The sequence below is a fragment of the Hippocampus bargibanti genome, linkage group LG05, assembly GCF_051943395.1.
Source record: "Hippocampus bargibanti isolate YZ-2025 linkage group LG05, ASM5194339v1, whole genome shotgun sequence".
Lineage (NCBI taxonomy): Eukaryota > Metazoa > Chordata > Actinopteri > Syngnathiformes > Syngnathidae > Hippocampus > Hippocampus bargibanti.
In genome coordinates this window covers 17,109,049-17,130,027 of record NC_142738.1, presented here as the reverse complement: position 1 = coordinate 17,130,027, position 20,979 = coordinate 17,109,049, and the positions used below count along the sequence as shown (strand labels likewise).

General features: G+C 41.2%; 2 protein-coding genes across 7 annotated transcripts; one reads left to right on the top strand and one right to left on the bottom strand.

The window, feature by feature from the left end:
• Nucleotides 1-1,022: 1,022 nt before the first annotated feature.
• tigara (TP53 induced glycolysis regulatory phosphatase a) lies at nt 1,023-9,272 on the top strand. 5 transcript variants are annotated; one of them, XM_088997014.1, is made up of 7 exons: nt 1,023-1,318; nt 2,218-2,255; nt 2,343-2,464; nt 2,829-2,978; nt 3,074-3,184; nt 3,476-3,542; nt 3,738-6,507. In XM_088997014.1, exons 1-7 carry the CDS (start codon nt 1,281-1,283, stop codon nt 4,025-4,027), a joined length of 816 nt encoding a protein of 271 aa, XP_088853140.1. In that variant the 5' UTR covers nt 1,023-1,280; the 3' UTR covers nt 4,028-6,507. The 5 variants fall into 5 exon arrangements, with proteins under 5 accessions (XP_088853140.1, XP_088853141.1, XP_088853139.1 ...); XM_088997015.1 differs by lacking the exons at nt 3,476-3,542; nt 3,738-6,507 and adding an exon at nt 7,247-9,272 and having other exon boundaries at nt 1,149-1,318; nt 2,829-2,951; XM_088997013.1 differs by lacking the exons at nt 3,476-3,542; nt 3,738-6,507 and adding an exon at nt 7,247-9,272 and having other exon boundaries at nt 1,151-1,318.
• Nucleotides 9,273-9,409: 137 nt separating this feature from the next.
• Nucleotides 9,410-20,913, bottom strand: LOC148898111 (uncharacterized). Of its 2 annotated transcripts, none has more exons than XM_088997018.1 (4): nt 19,919-20,913; nt 18,765-19,027; nt 11,987-12,090; nt 9,410-10,941 (listed from the first exon to the last, which is right to left on the bottom strand). In XM_088997018.1, the coding sequence occupies exons 2-4, from the start codon at nt 18,955-18,957 to the stop codon at nt 10,534-10,536; spliced, it is 705 nt and encodes a 234-aa protein (XP_088853144.1). In that variant the 5' UTR covers nt 18,958-19,027; nt 19,919-20,913; the 3' UTR covers nt 9,410-10,533. The 2 variants fall into 2 exon arrangements, with proteins under 2 accessions (XP_088853144.1, XP_088853145.1); XM_088997019.1 differs by having other exon boundaries at nt 20,641-20,913.
• Between the last annotated feature and the right edge of the window lie 66 nt (nt 20,914-20,979).

The following is a 20,979-nucleotide window of genomic DNA, read 5'->3' as shown; positions in this document are numbered from 1 at the left end:
CTGTCTGTTGCACAACCTCTGTTCAATAAACTTCTGCTTTAAAAGGTGTGACACCACATCAGTTCACTGTTCTTTTCCTTGCCTCGCTTCCTTTTTACAAACACGTTTCCTCAGCTCTGTGTGTGTGTGTGTGTGTGTGTGTGTGTGTGTGTGTGTGTGTGTGTGTGTGTGTATGCATGTGTGTCTATTATTTTGTCCTTCATTTCTTCCATTATTCTGTAGTTACCTTTCATCTTTCCTTACTTCCTTTCTTACATCCATCGCTGTTTCCGACCTTAATTTTTCCCTTCCTCCAGTCCATCCTTCTATTTTCCTTCCTCCACCCTTCCATTTGTCTCTCTTTCCTCCGGTCCGTCTTTTCTTCCTTCCTTCCTTCCTTCCTTCCTTCCTTCCTTCCTTCCTTCCTTCCTTCCTTCCTTCCTTCCTTCCTTCCTTCCTTCCTTCCTTCCATGCTTCATTTCTTCCTCCTTTCAATTCTATCTGTTTTTACCTTCTCTTATTTGTTTCTTCCTGAAATCCATTCTTTCTTTCACTCTTTCCAATCATTCATTTTGTTCCCTCACTCTTCCTTTTTCCCCCTTCCATGTTACCTTCCAAGCTTCAGTCCATCTTTTTTTTCATTCACTTATTTATTCTTCTGTTTTATATACAATATATGTGTTTCCTTCCATAAAAATTTGAATAATCGTGGCTAGGTGGGTGGATTGAAAACACTGAGAAACAATTTTTGAGTTAGGCCTCATAGCTGATTTTTGGTATCCAATTTAGGGGTACAAATGTATTTGTACGGTGTGAGACTAACAGGATAACTAATCTAAAAAAGTACAAACGCAAAGCATCTCAATATACACATGATCTGGTAACATATTGAGAAAAAAAACAAGTCAAAAAATGACTGCAATTTCATCAACATTTGACTTTCAGTTTTTATCGGCGTATCAATCAAACTAAACAGAATTGGGTTTTTTTTTCAACAAAAATATCATTTATTGTGACTTTATTTTTTTTTTTAATATATACCACGACTAAAAAACAACTCATCGATTGCGAATGTACAATGTTCGAAATTGAAAAAAAATGCACAGCCTTTACCGTAAATGTGGCAAAACGACGCTCTGCAAAATCTACTTGCGTACATATTACCGACAGTACGCATGTCCCGGATGTACGGTCCTGGCGTATTTTTGTAGCTGTGAAACTCGGGTCATAACGTGTCGAAAGCCGCTCATCATTGAAACATACGCCTTTTTGCTTCCTGTGCGCTGCAGTGTCTCCAGGAAATGAAGGCGTTCACGATCGGGTTGACATTTGTTCGACAGTAAGTGCAGCAGCAATTCACAGAGCACATACAGCCATATTCTACCTGTCAACTTTACTCACAATATAGCCGCAAGCTATCTGATGTCAAATCCATACTGTGAACAACAAATGTATTTCATACACCATGCATGCCTTGAGTTGATGGCTCGATTAGTGTGTAGTATACCAGAGTGACCGGCGGAGTGCACAAATAATCATCACATCTCACCATAACGCTATCTCGGTGTGGCGGTGTTCATTTTCGCCCAAAATAGATTGGAAGTGGTTGGAAGTTGGAAGCAAAGCACTTGCTTAAAATAACACGTTGATTTAAGCAGAAATAATGTCGCCGAACTCAAAACCATACACAAAATATTTATTACGTAAAACTTAACGTGTGTTCTGATAGCCAGCGACGTAACGCAATTTGACCTCAATCGAAACGCCCTGCAGTCCTCCAACGCCAACAAAACGGGTAAAAAAACTATAATTTCAATCAACACATTTTGAGGTTATGCATTTAAAACAATCAAATGAAAATTGAATAAATGGTCTTTGTACTGTTGAGAATTGTATTTATTCTTGACAATGACTACAGTGGAAACTGGCCGACAGTGATGACATGACATACATTAATATGTAAACCATAATTAACATGCCCTGCCCCACCCATCAACTATTTTTTTTCAACACCGTTTATCTTGAACAACGTCGCAGGGAGTGGCTGGGGCCTATCCCAGCTCACTTGAACTGTTCACCAGTCAGTTGTAGGCCAAAAGCACTGTCCCTTCGAAATTAAACCAATAAAATGAAAGTGACAGAGCCAAAATTCAAACAAATGTTATGAGTGTGCTGTATGTTTCGTGGTAGCTATCTGTGTGTGACATCTTGGATAATATAATAATGTATTTCTTACAGTGGAGAAACAGAGTTCAATAAGGAGGGTCTGCTTCAAGGTAAAGTATTATCTAAAAAAAGTCACAAAGGATCTAATTTCTTTCATGTCACTTGTTTTGATTGTGGTCTGTCTGTCTTGAATACAGGCCAGACCATCGACTGTCCATTGTCTGAAGTTGGCCTGCAGCAGGCCGAGGCTGCAGGTCGCTACCTGAAGGACATCAAGTTCTCCAACCTGTTCGTCAGTGACATGCTGCGAGCGCGGCAGGTTTGATGTTTTGTAATTAAAAGGGGAGAGGGAAAAGATGTCTGATGACTTATTGGGAAAAAAAGCCCAAACACAGTCTGTTCTGCAATGCTGGCAGGAGCTCATTTTTCCCGAGAGGAAAATAATGGAAGCAGAATTAATCAGGTCCAGATTAAAACCGTTTTTCACCTGAAAGCACATCAAGTTGTGTTTCAATATCTTGGCAGAATTGCTAGAATGTCTGCCTCACAGTTTTGAGGTTTGAGGTTCAAATCTGTGCTGTGCTATATCGAACGTGTTTATGATGTGGAAGCAGCATGGGCATGTCTTTGGATTTGGATTTGCCTTTATTTTTTTGTCTTTCCATGTCCCCCGGGATTGACAGCTTCCCTGGACCCAGAACAGACTAAGCGTTATCAAAAACCGGACGGATAATTGCTGTTCTTCCTTTCTCCAGACTGCCGAAACCATTGTGAAATACAACAGCAGTTGTGCCGGTCTACAGCTGGTGCGTGACCCTCTACTCAAGGAGAAAGTCAGTTAAATTGAAGCTCCCTTATATACGTGAAGAAGTTATTCCTGTCAAATAAACAATGTTCCTTTAATTTATCGTTTTGTTTTCTTTTTTAGAGCTTTGGGATAGCAGAAGGGAAGCGATTGCAAGATGCGAAAGATATGGCCAGAGCTGCCGGTCAGTCTTGGGGGGCCTTCACGCCTCCTGAAGGAGAGACTCAAGAGCAGGTGAGGCTCTGATATACTGTACTCCATATGAGGCTAACAAAGCGCTACAATGCTTGTACTGCAAAATAAAAGACGTGATACGGGAGAACAAAGCTTCTACAAAAAATGATCATCCTATGTCAACTTTTGGAGCATAACTAGTATTGTTTTGAATTCTAAGCTATGCCTGTTTCCAAATATTGATTCAACCCAATAAAGACAATGGGGCCGATACGACCAGTCAGACTTTAGTTCGCTGACGAAGCCTCTTGGATAGGAGGCGAAACGTCCGAAACCTTCACTTTTGTACAGATGACGGCTGAAGAAACCTTCTCATCGATGGACCACTCCTGTACGACTGAGAGCTTACACAGACAACGTTAGTAGTTATTTGATATTTGCATTGTGATGCTTCTTTTGTGGGTCCTTTGCCCATACATATGTTGTGCAATACAGAATTTGCATTCCCAATGATTCACCCTAGATTTCGGATTCCTTTGGAATAAATTAATAACATTGCGCCGGACTACTTATTTAAGTCTCTTCTTCTTTTCCTTTCGGCTTTTCCCCTCAGGGGTCGCCACAGCGAATCAATGTCCTCCATCTATCCCAGTTTTGTGCATCCTCTTCTCTCACACCAGCTACCTTCATGTCCTCTTTGACCACATCCATAAACCTCCTCTTCGGTCGTCCTCTCGGTCTCCTGCCTGGCAGTTCAAGGCTCAGCATCCTTCTCCCTATATAGTCACTCTCTCTCCTCTGGACATGTCCAAACCATCTCAGTCTGGCCTCTCTGACTTTCTCTCCAAAGCCTCTACTATGAGTTGTCCCTCTAATGCAGGGGTCGGGAACCTTTTTGACTAAGAGAGCCATAAAAGTAAAATATTTAGAAATGTTTTTCAGCGAGAGCCACACGCACGCGCACATACAAACGCTCGCGTGCGCGCGTGCGCACACACACACGCGCACGCGCGGCCACTTTTCAACAAAATATCAGAATGTATTATTTAAAATAACTTTGTGATGGTACTCACCGTTAACATGGATGGTTTTCCGTTCCTCGTGTTTGGTAAAAATCCAGGAAAAAAAATTGGAATGAAATTCAATTTGCCGGTCCAGAGGCGAAGTTACTGCTAGCTCGCCTGCACACGGCTCATAAGCTTCCACACTTGCTATCTGCAATCTACTTCTCGCAGAAGTATGTCGATGCTAACGTTAACATGGGGCTTGTTAAAATGTCACTGACATTCGACTGTTTCATCGATGGTATTGTTTCATTGCAAATTAGAATCAGAACATTTTCTCTCCTCTAATGCTCCGGTGCATTCAGGCTGAAGTGCACAAGTTGGGCTCATTTAAAGGGGCGTTTACCTGTTTCAACATGGCGGCCACTCTCATCCAATCAACATGGCGCTTTCGGCCATTCTAGGTCAGTGTCATCCAATCAAAATTGCGCTTTCCGCCAACTGCAGCCCCAACGGGAAATGAACGGCGAAAAAAACGACAATATGTATTATAATATGTAATATTTATCGGCGAGCCATATGCAATTATCAAAAGAGCCATAAATGGCTCGCGAGCCATAGGGTCCCGACCCCTGCTCTAATGTAAAGTCTGGTCTTTGTTAAAAAATAAATTTAAGTGTAAAATAATACAAGTTCAACTATTCATTAAGCATCACATTATCAAGTTGGAAAATAGGGATGAGGGATGCAACCAAAAATGTATCGTGCTGGGTTTGGTGTTAAATATCAGCTAATGTTAATACGTACACATTTTCTTTACCTTTTAAAAATAGCAAAATAGACAATAATAGACAGTATATTGCAAAAAACCTTACCTACATAAAAGTAGGTAAGGTGTGAGTACAAGACACTGAGTAAAAAATAGACCTTATACAAATCCACTGAATAATGAAAGGCAAATCCGTTTTATTTCCTGTATATAGTTAAGCGCTTCGTTACAGCTTCAGCTGTTGTTAAAGTACTATCTACATCAATATGTATTGTATTGTACTGTCTTCTTCTTTTCCTTTCGGCTTTTCCCTTCAAGGGGTCGCCACAGCGAATCAGTAACCTCCATCTTCAGAGGTATGACAAAATAAAATAGAGGCACAAAAATACAAATGAAGGGATTCTTGATAGTTGCCATTTTGGTGGTGTCTATGCGACTGTTGGGAGAAATGATTGTGTTTTTAAGATATTCAATCTTCATTGAATATTTGACGCAACATGTCTTTTTTTCTAATTGTTTAATTTAATTCTAACTTAATCCTTCCACATCACGTATCAGAATCTAAATCTTTCCTGAAGTCCACAAACATCTTAACTCCACGATGTTACAAAAGCTTAGAAAAATGATACGGCACCCATATTTTAGCCCAAATAAAGCTTTTGGAAGTCTAAGGGCTTGCTTTTCTTAAAATATACACCCAAAGCTAATTAAATTGCTTCAATGTTTCACTATTTGCAGGATCGAACCTTCTTCTTCTCTTTTATGCAACGTAATTGTTACTTTTCTTTAAAGCAATATTGAAGGAATACGAATTGCAAACATGGAATCTGACAGTGTCCAGCTGGCAAAACACAATTGGAAATTGCGTCAAGTGCTTTGGTCCAACCAGAGCAGATTAAATTACTACAGGGCACAAGGTATGCCACTAGAGGGCAGGACATAACAGAAGAACCGCTGAGTGTCTGTACTCCTGGACAAAGTCGCAAGGGAGCGCATGTGAGGCGGTTTTGGCGTCCATATGCTTGAATGACATCTTGATCAAAGTGCCTCCGCTTTACCCAGTGTGAGAGAATGTCACCACCTGATTCTGTTGTGTTGTGTTCGACGCTGTGTTGGTGTAAGTGCGCACATGTTTGGGATGTTCAATTTGAGAAACGAGTTGCCTCTCTTGACTGAAATTAAATCAGCTCCATCGTAGCTTGGGAAAAGCACATGATGGTGACTGCCAAAGATTTGAGACTCATGATCAGCACCTGGAAGCTTGGTCCTTCCGGTTTGATGCATCAAGATTCCAATGCGCTCGTTGCCCCCAGTTTGGTCAGTGACATAGAAACCAGATTGCAATCATTAAAAGAGCCATATATGGCTCGCGAGCCATAGGTTCCCGACACCTGCACTATACCATAAAGCTCACCTTTGTACTTGAGGCATTGGACGGACGCATAGGGATGGGGGATCGGGGGCTCAATTTCAATCCAAATCACGCTGTAGGAATAAATTAAAACGTTTTATGTACGTCTCTTACTTTTTAAGGGACAAAAATCAATGGAAGAAATGAATTCCATCATTAAAATTTTGACTCCTTGATACCCAATTGCCAATTCTTTGCTGTCAATTACAGTCTAAAGTCTGCCCTCTCAAGACATCACCAGATGATGGATTTCCTCCCTGGTGATGCTCTGCCGGGCTTCTACTGCAACATTCTTCAGTTCTTGCTTGGTCTTGGGGCCTTTCTCCATCACTAACAGGTGAAATGCAGGCTCAGTTGGACAAGGTCAGATTTACTTGGCCATTGGTTTTCTTTCGCAGTCTATTTTGGGTTATTCGCCATCTGTGGTGTGACACACTATTTGATGACTTTTTATAGCATTTTGCTGAGTATGAGGTGAGAACGTCGCAGAGGCACTTCAAAAGTCGTGATGCTACTATTGTCAGCAGCTAAATCATCACGAAATACTAGTGATGAGTTCCACTGACAGCCATACATGGAGACATATTTGGGTGTGTGTGTGTGTGCGCGCGTATACCTAGGCCGGTGTCCATCCATTTTCCAATCCGCTTTCACAAGGGTCGCAGGGAGTGCTGGGATCGATCCCTGCTCACTTCAGGCACTAGGCGGAGGACACTCTGAATTGGTTGCCGGCCAATTGCAGGGAACACAGAGACAAACAATGATCCATCGGCGCTCACACTCAAAAAAAAAAAGAGCACACAAAGTTGAATTCAAGATGTTTTGATGGATGACAAGTTTTGAAAGCAATTTATAAATGTTTTTGTGAAGGTTACATAAATAATGTGTTGGGCTGGACCTTGCTCGTGCTTATAAAAACAAATGTGTTTTGTGTTCAGGTGAAGCAGCGTGTCAAAGAGTTTTGGCTCAAAATGGTTCACCAAGTCGGGCGCCAACACTGGGCCAGCAGAAGTGACGATGAGCGCTCTTCAGCACCTCGTGTTGAAGGAGAAGAGGCGCACGACCTCCCCGCCCATGCCCTGGTGGTCTCCCACGGGGCCTACTTGTGCATGACCATACGCTTCCTCGTGGACGATTTACACTGCCCCTTACCAGAAGGCTGCAACAGAGCACGCATGTTCTCTCTGAGTCCCAACGCCGGCGTGAGTCGCTTTGTGCTCACTTTGTCCAAAGAGGATGACGACACTTTCAAAGTGTCTCAGATTCGATGTTTGTTTGTCAACCGGGGAGATCATGTGAAAACATAGGCACCGTGTGGCGAATTTAGTGCCATCTATTGGTGAACTATCAAGTTGTTACAACCATCAGGATATGTGACCCGTGAAAGCAAACGATGTGCATGCACTTGATGTCGTGCTAAAACAGCTCCATTTGAAATTGTCCTCATTTTTTTAAGTAAGCATATTTCATTACAATCCCCCTTTTTAGTCAATGCCGTTTTTACTGATGTTTAATTTCAAAACTACTTCTTTGCCATTTTATTTGGCTTCACTGTGATAATATGGCCCTTTGAATGAAACTAAAATGTGGCCCCGCAAAATTATCACATGCCCGATATATTTGTTAACACAAGGGAGTCATGAGAGTGAGCAGAATTAGGATCCAGAATCAAACATGACACATTGAAAGTTGAAAAGTAAGTCTTTATCTAGGAAAATACAAACTATAGAGAGCAGGTCCATGTGCATAACTAAGTACCGAGCAACTGAAACATAAATTGAACTCATTCACTGCCATTCACAAATGTATTTGGGAATTGAAAATGACGTTAACCGCCATTCCCAAATTTGTTTGGGTTTTATTTTCTTGTTTGGGTGCCGATAAAGCGCTGGCCATGGCCTCTGGAAATGCTTTTTTCCCCTTCCACCAGGGGGCAGCATTGCCTTTTTCCCCCATGTTAGCGCTTTGTTCCAGCTTCAGCTGTTGTTAAAGCGCTATATAAACTAATATGTGCGCATTGAATTGTATTTTGGACAGCCACCCTCATTTCAAACTCATATAACTCCAGACCCATAAAATGTAGGAATTACCGGTAACCTTTTTATGATGAAAGAAGAGAGTTTAAGGTTTCGTACGCTGCATTGAATGTTTATGTAGTCCTAAAACTCAATATTCTGTGGGTCCTGGAATTCGAGTGACAATGACAAAAACCATGGCACTGGAGTGGACACATTTTTGGACATGTCTGGTAGTGAATGAGTTAAGGAGAAAGAAACATTGACAACAGTAAACAAGGGTAACAGCCCAATGCGCAATTCTGGTGGTAGAAAATCATAATCCCTGTCAAAAATCTGAATGCAAATGAACAAAAGATAAACCAAGTCTAGAGTGTAAACCAAAACAATAAATAAGCACAAGTCCAAAACAACAAGAATCAAAGTAACTAAATAATAAGTAATAATAAGTCACGACACAAACACAAGCAATTAGACGTGACAAAGACAGTGAACCATCAAAGATGAAAGAAAGTAACTAAAAACAAACAAGTCAACTCAGAACACGTGGACAAGACAGTGGAGGAGGGAGCCGATTGGGTCACACAAGAGAGTAAACGTATACAAGTGGACGCAACAACCAAACGAGACACTCACAAACAAAATAAAAAAAAGGGAGGAAAGCATTAATTGAGTCAGTTTCAGAACCGCTTTATCCTCACAGGGGTCGCAAAGGTTGCTGGAGCCTAACCCAGCCGTCTTCGGACAGTAGGCGGGGGACGCCCTGAAACGATTGCCGGCCAATCGGAGGGCACACAGAACCTGACATCCATTCTCCCTCAATCTCACACATCGGGACAATTTTGAGTGTTCAATGTCACAGAGTAATCCTGCATCAAGCCTATTTGGATACAAAGCATAAAGGAACCACAGCAATGGAAACATTCAGCAGGAATAAAGAGTTCCAACATCTGCTTTGTTTTTCCAATAAATAAATACCTTCATCGTTTGTACAAGTTGGTGTCCGGCACCCGATATGAAGAACTGCAAACGCAAAGGCCGATGATGCTCAACCAAAAATGAAGCATTTCAAAAATCAACACATTTATAAATAGTTGTTCTTGCTCACAGGGATGATTCAATTCCCAACATTTGCTGAATATCGCCCAATGTTTAACCGACAAAATAGTTTAAAGGACAGCTGTGCGCTGAACCTCTCATGATGCCATCCAATGTTTCCAACTAACAGTGACGTAACACATCCTGTCACGGCGTGATTATTATTCCAGGACTGCATTTGGGAAAATCGGATCGAACAGGAAACACTTCCTTGCTACTGTGTGTTGGCGCACTTTGTAAATGGACGATAGTGGTTTATGTGATTAACATCATTTCAAAGTCTTCCTCGGGTTTTTGCAAAATATGCCTTCAGACCCAAGATCTTCGCATATCACACAAGAACTCAATTCAGTGAGCCTCTCCAAAACGATGAGAATGGCAAATGATGCTTTTCCAAGCCTTTTCTCTTGCTTCTTTCAATTCTTGGATTAATTGCTGAGAGTTTCTTTATTCAGTCTCCTCTTTAGCAGGTAAAATGTAGAGGCGAGACTCTGTTAAAGTCCGCCAGTCTACGACCTTTGATTTTTTTTCACCCCTCTGATGACATCCTTTGCTGTGTTGGCAGTCTGCTATGGGTCATTATCTTGTTGCATGATGAGACTTGGCCTGATTAGGTTGGAAGAATTTTTGTGTGTATTGCAAGAGAAAGTGGTTTCATGGACTTTAAAATTGAATAAGTGTTATGTCCTGTGTTGTTTCGCACATCTCAATGTAAATACCAAGAAATACAAGCTGAAAATTTGAACTTTGGTTTCCAATTTGTCTTCCCATCTATAAAACTCTTCAGTCACCAACAAAAAACAGTGAACTGACTTTGCCGCTCCCATATTTGTGGAGGGGACGGTAGATCAAGTCACATAAGAAGGCTCCAGTGCCAAAATAGACAGCACTTGCTTTTTTTCCATTTAAAGTGGTGAACTACTTTTTGTATTCCTGTGTTATAAGAAGAGGTGGGATGCAGGGAGTGCATCATTGTCAATTCTCATTGACAGTATTTTAAAAAATCTGCCTGGAAAAATTTGAAAACATTTTCGGCAACAGACCATGTTTACTTTTAGATGTTCCGATGTACGTTCTTTAACTTTAAACCACAATTGCCCAAGTTGATGACATCAGTCTTGTTCCGCTCGGTCGGCTATGTTGGTCTTGACTGGACTCACGGGCCCGTTTGCATGTAAGACCTTAAAAGGGTCATCGTCACTAGAGGTGATGGTCTCTTTTGACACGGCTCCCGTCTGGTCCGGTTCAGGCTCGCCCTGATCCGAATATTTGTGCTCCTTCATGGGATGAAAGGGATCCGATTCGGACCTTAATGGGTCGGATGGGTTCACCTCCTCGCTCCTCCTATGTCTCGTCACCAAGCGGGCCAGGAAGCGCTTTGGCAAGACGGACCACAGCCCTGATGATTCAGGGTGAGAGCGTAGAAACTGACTTGTTTTTGGAGAGTAAATCACCCCACGCTGTTTTGCACTGATGAAGCCAATTCGACTGAAGACACAGTCACTCCAGATATTATGCTTCTGTTTAGGAAGAAAAGAACAACAATGTGCTTTTCAGTGTTTCCCCGCTGTAGCAATTGTGCAAACTTTAATATGATCGTTTTCACCATCAACAGGCTAATCTGAATTTAGAATTGCGCACCCAACGTGTAATTCCACAACACGCCATGTTGCGCTATGGTCTACTGATGTAACTTACTTAAAAGGGAAGTCCCAAAAAAATATTGACAGTAATGTGCTCTATGCACCTCTGTGAGTCTGCACGAGTAGTTGGGGTACACCGTAAACCGGTTGTCAGCCAATCGCAGGGCACACAGAGACAAATAAACATCAATGGCTCACAATCACACCTAGGGACAATTTAGCCTGTTCAATCAGCCTGCCATGTATGTTTTTGGAATATGGGAGGAATTCAGAGTGACTGAAGAACAAAAAATCTGCACTGTGAGATGGCCGTGCTAACCAGTTATCCACCGAGCCGCGCATAGAACATATTGTAAAGAAAAGATTTTGACTTGAAACTTATCCTGTGACTGTAAAGTGACCTTGAGAATTTTGAAAGGCGCTTATAAATTAAATGCATTATTATAATTATTATTTCCCTTTTCAAAAGCAACAAGAGCCAGACAAGCTCCCCAATGTCCAGTTAAAGATGTCATTCCCACAAAGCAGTGAGAGTGTATTGAAAATGTTTTGATTACCATCACATCAATGCTGATTTTGCTTTATGGCATTTCACATGATACAGTATGTTAGCATTAAGTTACCCGACGTTCAACATATCAAATTGTTTGGTTGATAATTTCAATGTTTACCGGTAAATATAAAATGTTTTTTATTTGTTTTTGGTCATTTTTGCCGTCAACTTCAACTGGGGATGACAAATGGCTTCAAGCAAGCGTGCTCGGACTTTTACAGCGCATAAGAGGCTGTAAAGGAACACTTGAAAAGCTGTATTATTACTCAGTTGAGTCTGTTTGGTCTGGAACGTAGTCCCTGCGATAAACACTGTGGACTGGATTTGCAGTTATCCGGAGGCAATCAAAGTTTAGAAAAAAATACTCACAAAATTGTAGAGCTCCCCCTCAGAATCCATGCACACATAACGCTTTCTCCTCAGGTCGAATATGGACACATCATTGCTCCGTTGTGATTTCACGGGATGAACAACTGCAAAGATTTTAGACTAAATCAGATGACCTCAAGAACAAAAAGTTTTGGGTTTTTTTTACATTTAGGAGAACTGTAAATGGGAAAGGTTTTTCACAACGTGATTTTTAGTACAGGCTATGCCTGCATGAAACAACTTTAACTCTTATGCGATACTGAAGTGAAGTGGGTTTCATTGTATTATGTCTAAATAATGACTGGTTTTCCCCTTTCAATCTCTCGAAATTTTCAGTTTCCTTCTATTTATTTATGTATTTATTTGTTTATTTATTTATTTATATGTGTTGCGCTAGTCATTCTGGCAGCAGTCCTCGCGTTTTAACAGTAACCAAAATGGTAGCTTTTTGACTCGCGGGCCGCATTGGGTTCTAAAATTTGACAGAGGGGCCGGGCCAGGAGCATTTGGAGGGAGTGTTTGGGCCGGAAATACTAAACCTAAAGCATTAAAGGACAACCGACGCCTCCGGACAAGTTATGTCCATAATTTATAAAATCACTTCAAATGACTTCGACTGAGCGTATTTTACAAAGATTCCACAGCATATAGTTTACGTTTTAAGACTTGCGCTGAATATTCATGAAGTCTTGTTATCGAGTTGATGACGATCCCCATGTGATGTCACGTTTGGACCGCCCCTGACCGAGAAAGCGACACACAATGCATTTTGCGGTACTTTGTTTGGTCTGAAAACGTCGTGTTGATCCGTGTTGATGGCGAAATTAGAAGGAAAACACATAAATAACGCCATGGTGAATCGTTGTGTGTTGCACCAAGACAACTATTTGATATTCGCTGACACAAATTCCCAGCTGACAAATGAGCCCATTTCCAACGGAGCTTGGGCACAATCTTCTGCATTTTCTGGGTGCTACGTTGCTGTCATTGACGGCTTGAATTGATATGGGAGGACTCCTTGAATCAATTGCAAACATTTATGCTTTCCACTTCAGAACTATTTGAATCATATTCATAACTGGATGAGTAATAAGAAAACATCTTCTCAGAATCTGAAGCCATTGTTTTGATTCTCGAGCAAGGCAAGACGCCTTGGCGTGACGTCACGAACAAGGGGGTGGGACCTTCTGAAACTGGCCATTTCCGGATTCATTTTGAAGTCATTTTTATTGGTGTTTTTCATTTAACTAAACATATCAGCCTGCCTGATTTGGGTATTTTAGATGCTATAAAACGTTTTTCTGATGTCAGTGGGATACAAAAAAAATTGGTGCCGGTTGTCCTTTAAATGTAGTGTGTCTTTCAAATGTGAAAAATATCCCTGATCAGTTAATAAATTTGTCTCAATGAATATGGCGTTTACATACTATTTCGCAGATACTTGGAGGAGGAAATGGAAATAGATTAAAATAACATATGCACTGTGATTTATCAAGATTGCGTCTGTTTTTAATAAGTTTTCATTGAAGGGGCAAAGTTAAAGAAATCAACATTTATTGAAAAATAGAATCACTTTCAACATTCAAAACATATTATTACACAACGAAATATTCAAGCTCATAATACCTACTTGTGTTAAATTCCGCCAAATCATAGATGGTTTGTCCGGACCGCGCGCTCAACAAACTCTCCACTGACGCCCTCACCTTCATGCGCAAACAATACACCTGTACAGTCGCCGAGCACACAGACGTAGGCTACCTGCAGTTGAAATTTGGATACTCGGCACGGCAGCCAATCAGAAGCCTGCTTCTTTCTTCCGGACTTTCGGAAGCGTTATAAAGTCGTGCAATTGCATGTCATTTTCCAAAATAGATGCACAGAACCTCAGCCCAGAAGAAAGATTCAAATGGAAGCTAACAAAATATGTGACGCTACAAAATGTAAATTTACATTAAACCTTGACTGTAAAGTGTACGTGAGACTTATGAAACGGGATTAGTGGCTCGTAAGAAGCAATGCAAACGTTGCATTGCGCACCACAATGACAATCGACTACTGCAGCAAAATCTACAGCCATGCGCATTTATCGTAAATTAAGCAAGGTAGCATTTGTTGTAGGTACATTCTTGATTTAAAGAAAACTTTATACTTTGTGACAATGTTTTTTAATGTGATTAGTTGTCTCATTGTGTTTCAAGTTGTGAAAAATGGGGCAGGCAACTTTTCAGTTATCTGTCCTGTTGTCCGCTAACTTTTTGTCATGAGTTTCAGACACTGTTTTTACTATAATTTGGGCAAGTTCGGCGGGCCGGATTAAAAAGCCTAACAGGCCGTATGTGGCCCACGGGCCGTAGTTTGCCCATGTCTGGTCTAGGTGCATGGCTCTTTGAGTCGTAAAGGTTGCCGACCCCTGACCTAGACATCTCAAATAGTGTTTGCCAACCTCTCTCGGCAGTACCGTTGAGGCGAGTAGGGTGCACTCGTCTCATGCCTTATCCCATTCTTTCTTAGTAAAGATTGAAACTCTTGCCCAGTGAACTCAGTGCCGTTGTCGGATCGGATGCATTTTATTTTTCCATATGGGGTTACATCGGCTATGAATTTTTCTGTAGCCTTTGTCGTGTCAGACCTTTGCCTTAATAAAATATGGGAAAATCATCCCACTGTGGTCGTCAGTGAATGCTATTGAGTACCTGTAGCCATTTCTACCTGTCAGTTATTGGACCGCACAGGTCTGTGTGCACTAGCTGCACAGTTGCAGCTTTAGCATCTGCATGTCTGCTTCTGCTCTGTGTCAGCTTGCCCTGTGTGCATATTTCACAGTTTTGATTAGGCTCGTGTTTCCCTCTAATGGACATTCCTTTAACCACTTTTTCTAATTTAGCAACATCTTTGAAGTTACAATGACCCAGTATTTTGTGCCAAGTTTGGATATCATAACAACCATATGCTTCATCAACATTTTTCTCTTCTATTGTGTTTAGGTAATACATTCTACCAAAGCCCTCCATTTTGAATTTTGTCCCATCCCTGTGGACTAACCAGTCATCATCGTCTTTGAAGCGGACCTCTGCTCCACTCGCTGTTGCTGCTTTGACGGAGAAGATGTTCTGCGGAAATGCTGGGATGTAGAGCGCTTGCTTGAGTCTCGTCTTCACGCGTCGTCCCTCGCTGTCCAGCAAGTAGACCTCAGCCTCGCCTCTCATCTTTGCCATTCCGCTCACATTGGTTCCGTCTGCAAGCTCAATGATGTGGTCCTCGGGTTTGAAGCTTTTGTCGACTGTTCTGAACTTCGTGGCGTCATTGACCATATGTGCTGTGGCGCCACTGTCGACTATAAAGCCTTTCCACTTGTCGGATGGCCATTTAGATTGAAGAAGAATGATGTGTGCTCTGACTCGATCTCATCAGCAGCTCCCTTCATGACGTTGCGTCCTCGACCGCGTCGGCCTTGATGTGGCGTGTCGCACCTTCTTTCCTCTCTTCTTGGCTGGGAAGTGTGAGGACATGTCCTGGCCATGTGCCCTCTTTTACCACAGGTGTAGCACTCGATATCAGCCAGGTCCATTTCCTTCCTCTCCCTCTCCCATGCGGTTTTGTAGTCCCGCTGGTTTTCATTGCGTTGTCTTTGTTGGCACTCTGGTCACCTTTTCCATACTTTTCAGTATTCTCAAAACTTCTTAGCTTAGTTTTGAATTCGCCGAAAGTCATTCTGTCATTAGTTTGGGTGACGTGCACAACGAATGGTTTGTAAAAGTCAGGAAGCCCTTTTAGCACCATGGCTATCTGAAGCCCTCTATGAGCCACAACAGCAGATGTATGGCAATAATAGTAAGCGTGCAGCAGATGGGAAAGAAATCATAAAATCCAGTCCTAATATTGCATATAACATGAATAGAACCTTCAATATATCAAAAACTACAGAAACAATATTTCTGTTTTTTATTCAATGGCCATTTTACACTAAACGTGACATACACCATATTATTAAAGGAAACAGTGAACGCTGGCGCAAATGGCTGCCGCTGCTCACCCACACAAAAAAAAAAGTTCTGATCCCATGACTCTAAAGTGTCCTTGAGAGTTTTGAAAGGCGCTAAGAAATAAAATGTATTATTGTTATATTATTATATTCAGATAATGGCTGGTTTTCAGGTGTTGTGATTTTCGAAGGGTTAGTTTGCTTTCAAGCTCTCAAAATGTTCAGTAACATCAGACAATATCTCTGAAAGTATGAAGGATATAAAAATGCATCTGGTAAATTCAGAAAGCTTTAAATCTCATTTTTATATGGAATGTTAAAAGATGTTCAATGTGAGAACCTTTGGTCACACGACATACATCAAGGCGATAGTCAAGTGAACAACAGTCCATGATTTGGTTTTTGCTAATTCAACCACACAAAACGCCTTTTCTCGTTGAGTGAACGCCATTAATGGGTCTGACAAGAAATGGGTCAAAAAAAAATGCCTGACAAAAAAAAAGTTTATGTAATTACAGTAGCTTTAAAATGGCACAACTTTTATCTTACTTCCATTCACAGTTAAAGAGATATGGAGACTTTAAATGTGCCCCCTGCCCAAGACTTTTGGAACATCCTGAAGTTTTGATTAATTTGTTCTTCTGTTTGAAGACGAAATGAAGTACAGTATTGTATTATGACTCTATATAAGTAGCACTAACTCGATATGTCCGATATTGTGTATTAGGTGTATGTAGATAGGTATGTATGTAGAGTGAAAAAAAATGTTGTATGTGGTAATTAGAACATTGAAATAATCAAAAAGCAGTGGTGGGCCGTCAGAGCCAGCAAGGCCTTCTCTGCTGGCCTAACATAATCAGATATCATTATCATAATTATAATAAAAGTCAATTTCATTAAAAAAGTATTTTTTCTAAATATATATATATATATATATAATTATTCTACATACTGTTTTCTTGATGTTATATTATATCCATTTGGTTATGCTTCAGTGTTGTAGTTTTAGGTCAGAGTTTTTAATCCAATCAAAATTCAGATAGCTTGTGTCACCAGGCTGTATGAAATCTGACCGACGCCTTCAGAATCAACAGTGAGGGCGTCTGTGCGCTGTACATGAACGGGCACATGTAGTTGATATACAGTTGCGATAGCCAATCAGATCACGAGTTGGCACAGTAAGGCCAGCTAGAGGGCCTCGCGTTGAACATGACATGTACGCGTCCTGTGATTGGATACTCACTTTACCTCAGCCCTCAGCGGAGGCAGCGCTATGCAAATCAACCAAGCTACAACAGATCAGACCCGGAAACTTTAGCAGAAAAACCAAGTATATCTACTCGCTTTTTTAACCCACAATGGCTGAAGGAGAGGACAACTCGCTGTCGCATGTAGGCCTATTCTGAAGAACAAATGAAAAAGATTTGTTTACTTTTATTTTCAACAAATAGTTCGTTTTGTGAATGTCTTGTTGTTTTTTTATATTAAACTGACATTTTGTAATTTAGCGTACAATCTTGTTAAAGATTGCATATTCTTGGTGGACTTAATAAAACTTTGTGGACAAATGATTTATATATATGTATATATATTAAATTTCCTTTTATTTTTAAGTGTTTGCAGTATCACGTATAGTGACAAGTTCTAATTGCTGATGCAGATTTATTGATGTGTAATTGCTCCGGAAAATAGCCTGTGTTGTAGACCATTAAGGTGAAGCCAGGCCCAGTACTGCGTGCGTGTGCTTTTGTAAATGATATCTCCAGCCGTTGTGTCATAAATTATGGTATTACGAGGGATATTTGTTCAAGTCGGACTAAGGAGGACTTCACTGAAGGCCTAGGTGTGAAATGCACGGACCGCCACTGTCAAAAAGTTATAAAAACTATGAAAAATGTTGAACTAACATAATTTTTAACAACCAAAACAACCAGCAACAACTGTACAAACTTGAAAAAAAGAACCCAAAAGAGGCAAAACAACTCTGAACTTTGTTTTTGTTCTTAATAATAAAAGCAATCAGAACCCTGATTCTTTTTATAGCATGTCCACGTTCGCTGTCGGACTTCTAATTTGGTGGCACCAATTAGCTATGTCCGTCTGACTTGGGTGGCCGTGCAGAAACGTGCGACCATAGATTTGTTGAGCACAAAATGGTGGGTAAGTACTGCTTTGGTGTTTTTGAGCAGTACTGTTCTATGTGCCTCACACGTGCGTTGACATCCATACAGAGTCGTAAAGATCTCTTTCAACAAAATGTATGACTGAATGTATGTTGGGGCGTGCGTTTTGTCTGTAACGGTATCCCCTGGGAGGTGAAATATAAATTTGGTTTAATCGCCATCTGGTGGACAAAAGAGTTAACCACGCTCAATCCGCAAATTTCAATTTGAAGCGGTGTCGTCGTAAGGGGGAAGTGATTTTGAGAAAATTACGAGAAAATTTAATAAACCACAAGGATTATAGTGGATTGAAAATTGCCGTTTATAATGGGCGTCAATCTGATAAATGGTGGCCCTTTACCACCTTCATAGCTAAAATTCGGGACGATGTACGATTTACAGGACCAACTGAAATGTTAAAAAAATGTCCAGCAAGTAGGCATTTTGAACGTTTATCCCTTTTAACTTCATCTGCAAATTTTCAGCTTCGTGTTTATTTTTCACTGTTAGATCTATGATGTACATTTGTACAAGTCCCAAAAATGATCAACTAATGTACATTGCTGCATGAGGACTGGAGCCTACTGAGAATCCACACCAATACCAGACCAAGACACAGAAGCAAACTCACCCAGAAAGTGGCCGAGAAGACGGTTCCTCATACATCCAGGACTTTGCAGCATGTAATTATGCGTCCTCCTGGCTAACATGTCCGCGTGCGTTCCTGAGCTCAAACTCACGTTCTGCTGAAGGGGTAGCTCCAATGGTAATGACACATGGGCGGCAATCAGGAGAAATGGGAAGAAAGTCGCTTGCATCGTCATTTGAGAAAGACGTGCTTTCCTCACCAGAGCAGAGCGAGTGCTGTGGTCTACAGTGTGAGAAGCTCACTGCCTGAGGAGAAAGTCCAACGGGTCTATTTAAACACATGGTCGTATCCAAATGACAGAAATCCTTGTTGTTTGTCAGTGGTTTAGGGTTGCCTTTGTGGAATTTCTGCACTCTTTAACTGGCAGTGTAACAAGGAATGTCGCAGCCTCTTTGGAAACTGAAATACATTATTTGCCTAGGCAGCCATTTGTGGAACTGTGTAAATTGCGTAAATTAAAGTGTGTCACAAAGGAGGACAATAAGGTCTCTGCATTAGCCACATCATTCCCGTCATCATTCAAATAGTCTTGAAGTGGTCATTTTTGTGGTGTCAAACCAAATCTGAAATCCATTTGCTTCAGGGGACAAAAATAAAATAAAGGAATTGACCTCATTATTCAAGTACTATTTTATATAATATATAAATTTCATTTTTAATGGACACAAACATACAGTACAGTCGTGAATATCATGTTGAAATTCTTCTGTTTGAATTGAAAAACGAAGAGAGGCGGGGTGCACCATGGACTAATCAGTTGTCAATTACAGAACCCCCTCCCCGGCTATTCATTATTTAATTTGTATCTGTATTTAACATACATCACACGCACGCACGCACGCACCATCACGTGACTGCTCGTGCACAGTAGTATGCATGATAGAGACTCACTGAAGCAGGGGTCGGGAACCTTTTTGATTAAGAGAGCCATAAAAGTAAAATATTTAGAAATGTTTTTCAGTGAGAGCCACACGCACGCTTGCACACACACACACGGGCGTGCGCGCACATACAAACTCGCGCGCGCACACACACACACACACAAACACGCACACGCAAACACGCACGCACGCGCGGCCACTTTTCAACAAAATATCAGAATGTATTATTTAAAATAACTTTGTGATAGTACTCACCGTTAACATGAATGGTTTCCGTTCCTCGTGATTGGTAAAAATCCAGCCAAACGATCAGAATGAAACAACTTCCATAGGCGAAGTTACTGCTAGCTAGCCTGCACACGGCTCATAAGCTTCCACACTTGCTATCTGCAATATACTTCTCGCAGAAGTATGTTGATGCTAACGTTAAACATGGGGTTTATTAAAATGTCACTGACATTCGACTGTTTCATCGATGGTATTGTTTCATTGCAAATTAGAATCAGAACATTTTCTCTCCTCAAAGGCTAATGCTCCTGTGCATTCAAGCTGAAGTGCACTCGTTGGGCTCATTTAAAGGGGCGTTTACCTGTTTCAACATGACGGCCAGTATCATCCAATCAAAATTGCGCTTTCGGTCAACCTAGGTCAGTGTCATCCAATCACAATTGCGCTTTCCGTCAACTGCAGCCCCAACATGAAATGAACGGCGAAAAAACGAGAATATGTATTTAGTTTTATCAGCGAACCATATGCAATCATCAAAACAGCCATATATGGCTCGCGAGCCATAGTTTCCCGACCCCTGCACTGAAGGAAGCTGTGCACACTGACACTGCACACTACCTGCATTTCGAAGTTCATTCGCGGTGTGCCTAAATGGCAAGAACGTCACTGTCAAGAGGTGCAGCCACAAAAACACGGCGAGGATTGCTAAAATAATGTAGTGTTCACCGTAATATAATAACTATGCATACCTGTCGCTGTGTCACTCATGAAATTAGGAACTCAGTCTGCTGTCCCCATCCTTTTTTCTTTCCCCCACGAACCGGTTTAATGTCAGACAATATTTTCAGGGACCGTCCTTTAAGAAGTGACAGATAAGTACAACAAAATATTATTAAATGACCTGCATTAAAAATGTCGTATTTTCAAAACATAAAAACAAACAAGAATCATTAAACGAGGAACATCTGATCTGGGACTGCGGTTAAGCCAGCCTCCACTCGCAAAAGCGAAGTCAAGTGAGCCGCCACTTCGGTTGACAACACTGTGCATTACGGTAGTCTGCAGCGAGCCGGCGACGAGCGAGCGGC

What these genes read in the sequence shown, in the direction of transcription:
- LOC148898111 (XM_088997018.1), bottom strand. Translation starts at nt 18,957, where the DNA reads ATGACGATGCAAGCGACTTTCTTCCCATTTCTCCTGATTGCCGCCCAT. An exon ending in TCTTCTCGGCCACTTTCTGG is followed by an intron (nt 12,091 to 18,764) that starts GTGAGTTTGCTT and finishes AAATCTTTGCAG; the next exon opens with TTGTTCATCCCGTGAAATCA. An exon ending in AGGGGGAGCTCTACAATTTT is followed by an intron (nt 10,942 to 11,986) that starts GTGAGTATTTTT and finishes CTTCCTAAACAG; the next exon opens with AAGCATAATATCTGGAGTGA.
- tigara (XM_088997013.1), top strand. Translation starts at nt 1,281, where the DNA reads ATGAAGGCGTTCACGATCGGGTTGACATTTGTTCGACA. An exon ending in TAAGGAGGGTCTGCTTCAAG is followed by an intron (nt 2,256 to 2,342) that starts GTAAAGTATTAT and finishes TCTTGAATACAG; the next exon opens with GCCAGACCATCGACTGTCCA. An exon ending in ACCCTCTACTCAAGGAGAAA is followed by an intron (nt 2,979 to 3,073) that starts GTCAGTTAAATT and finishes TTTCTTTTTTAG; the next exon opens with AGCTTTGGGATAGCAGAAGG.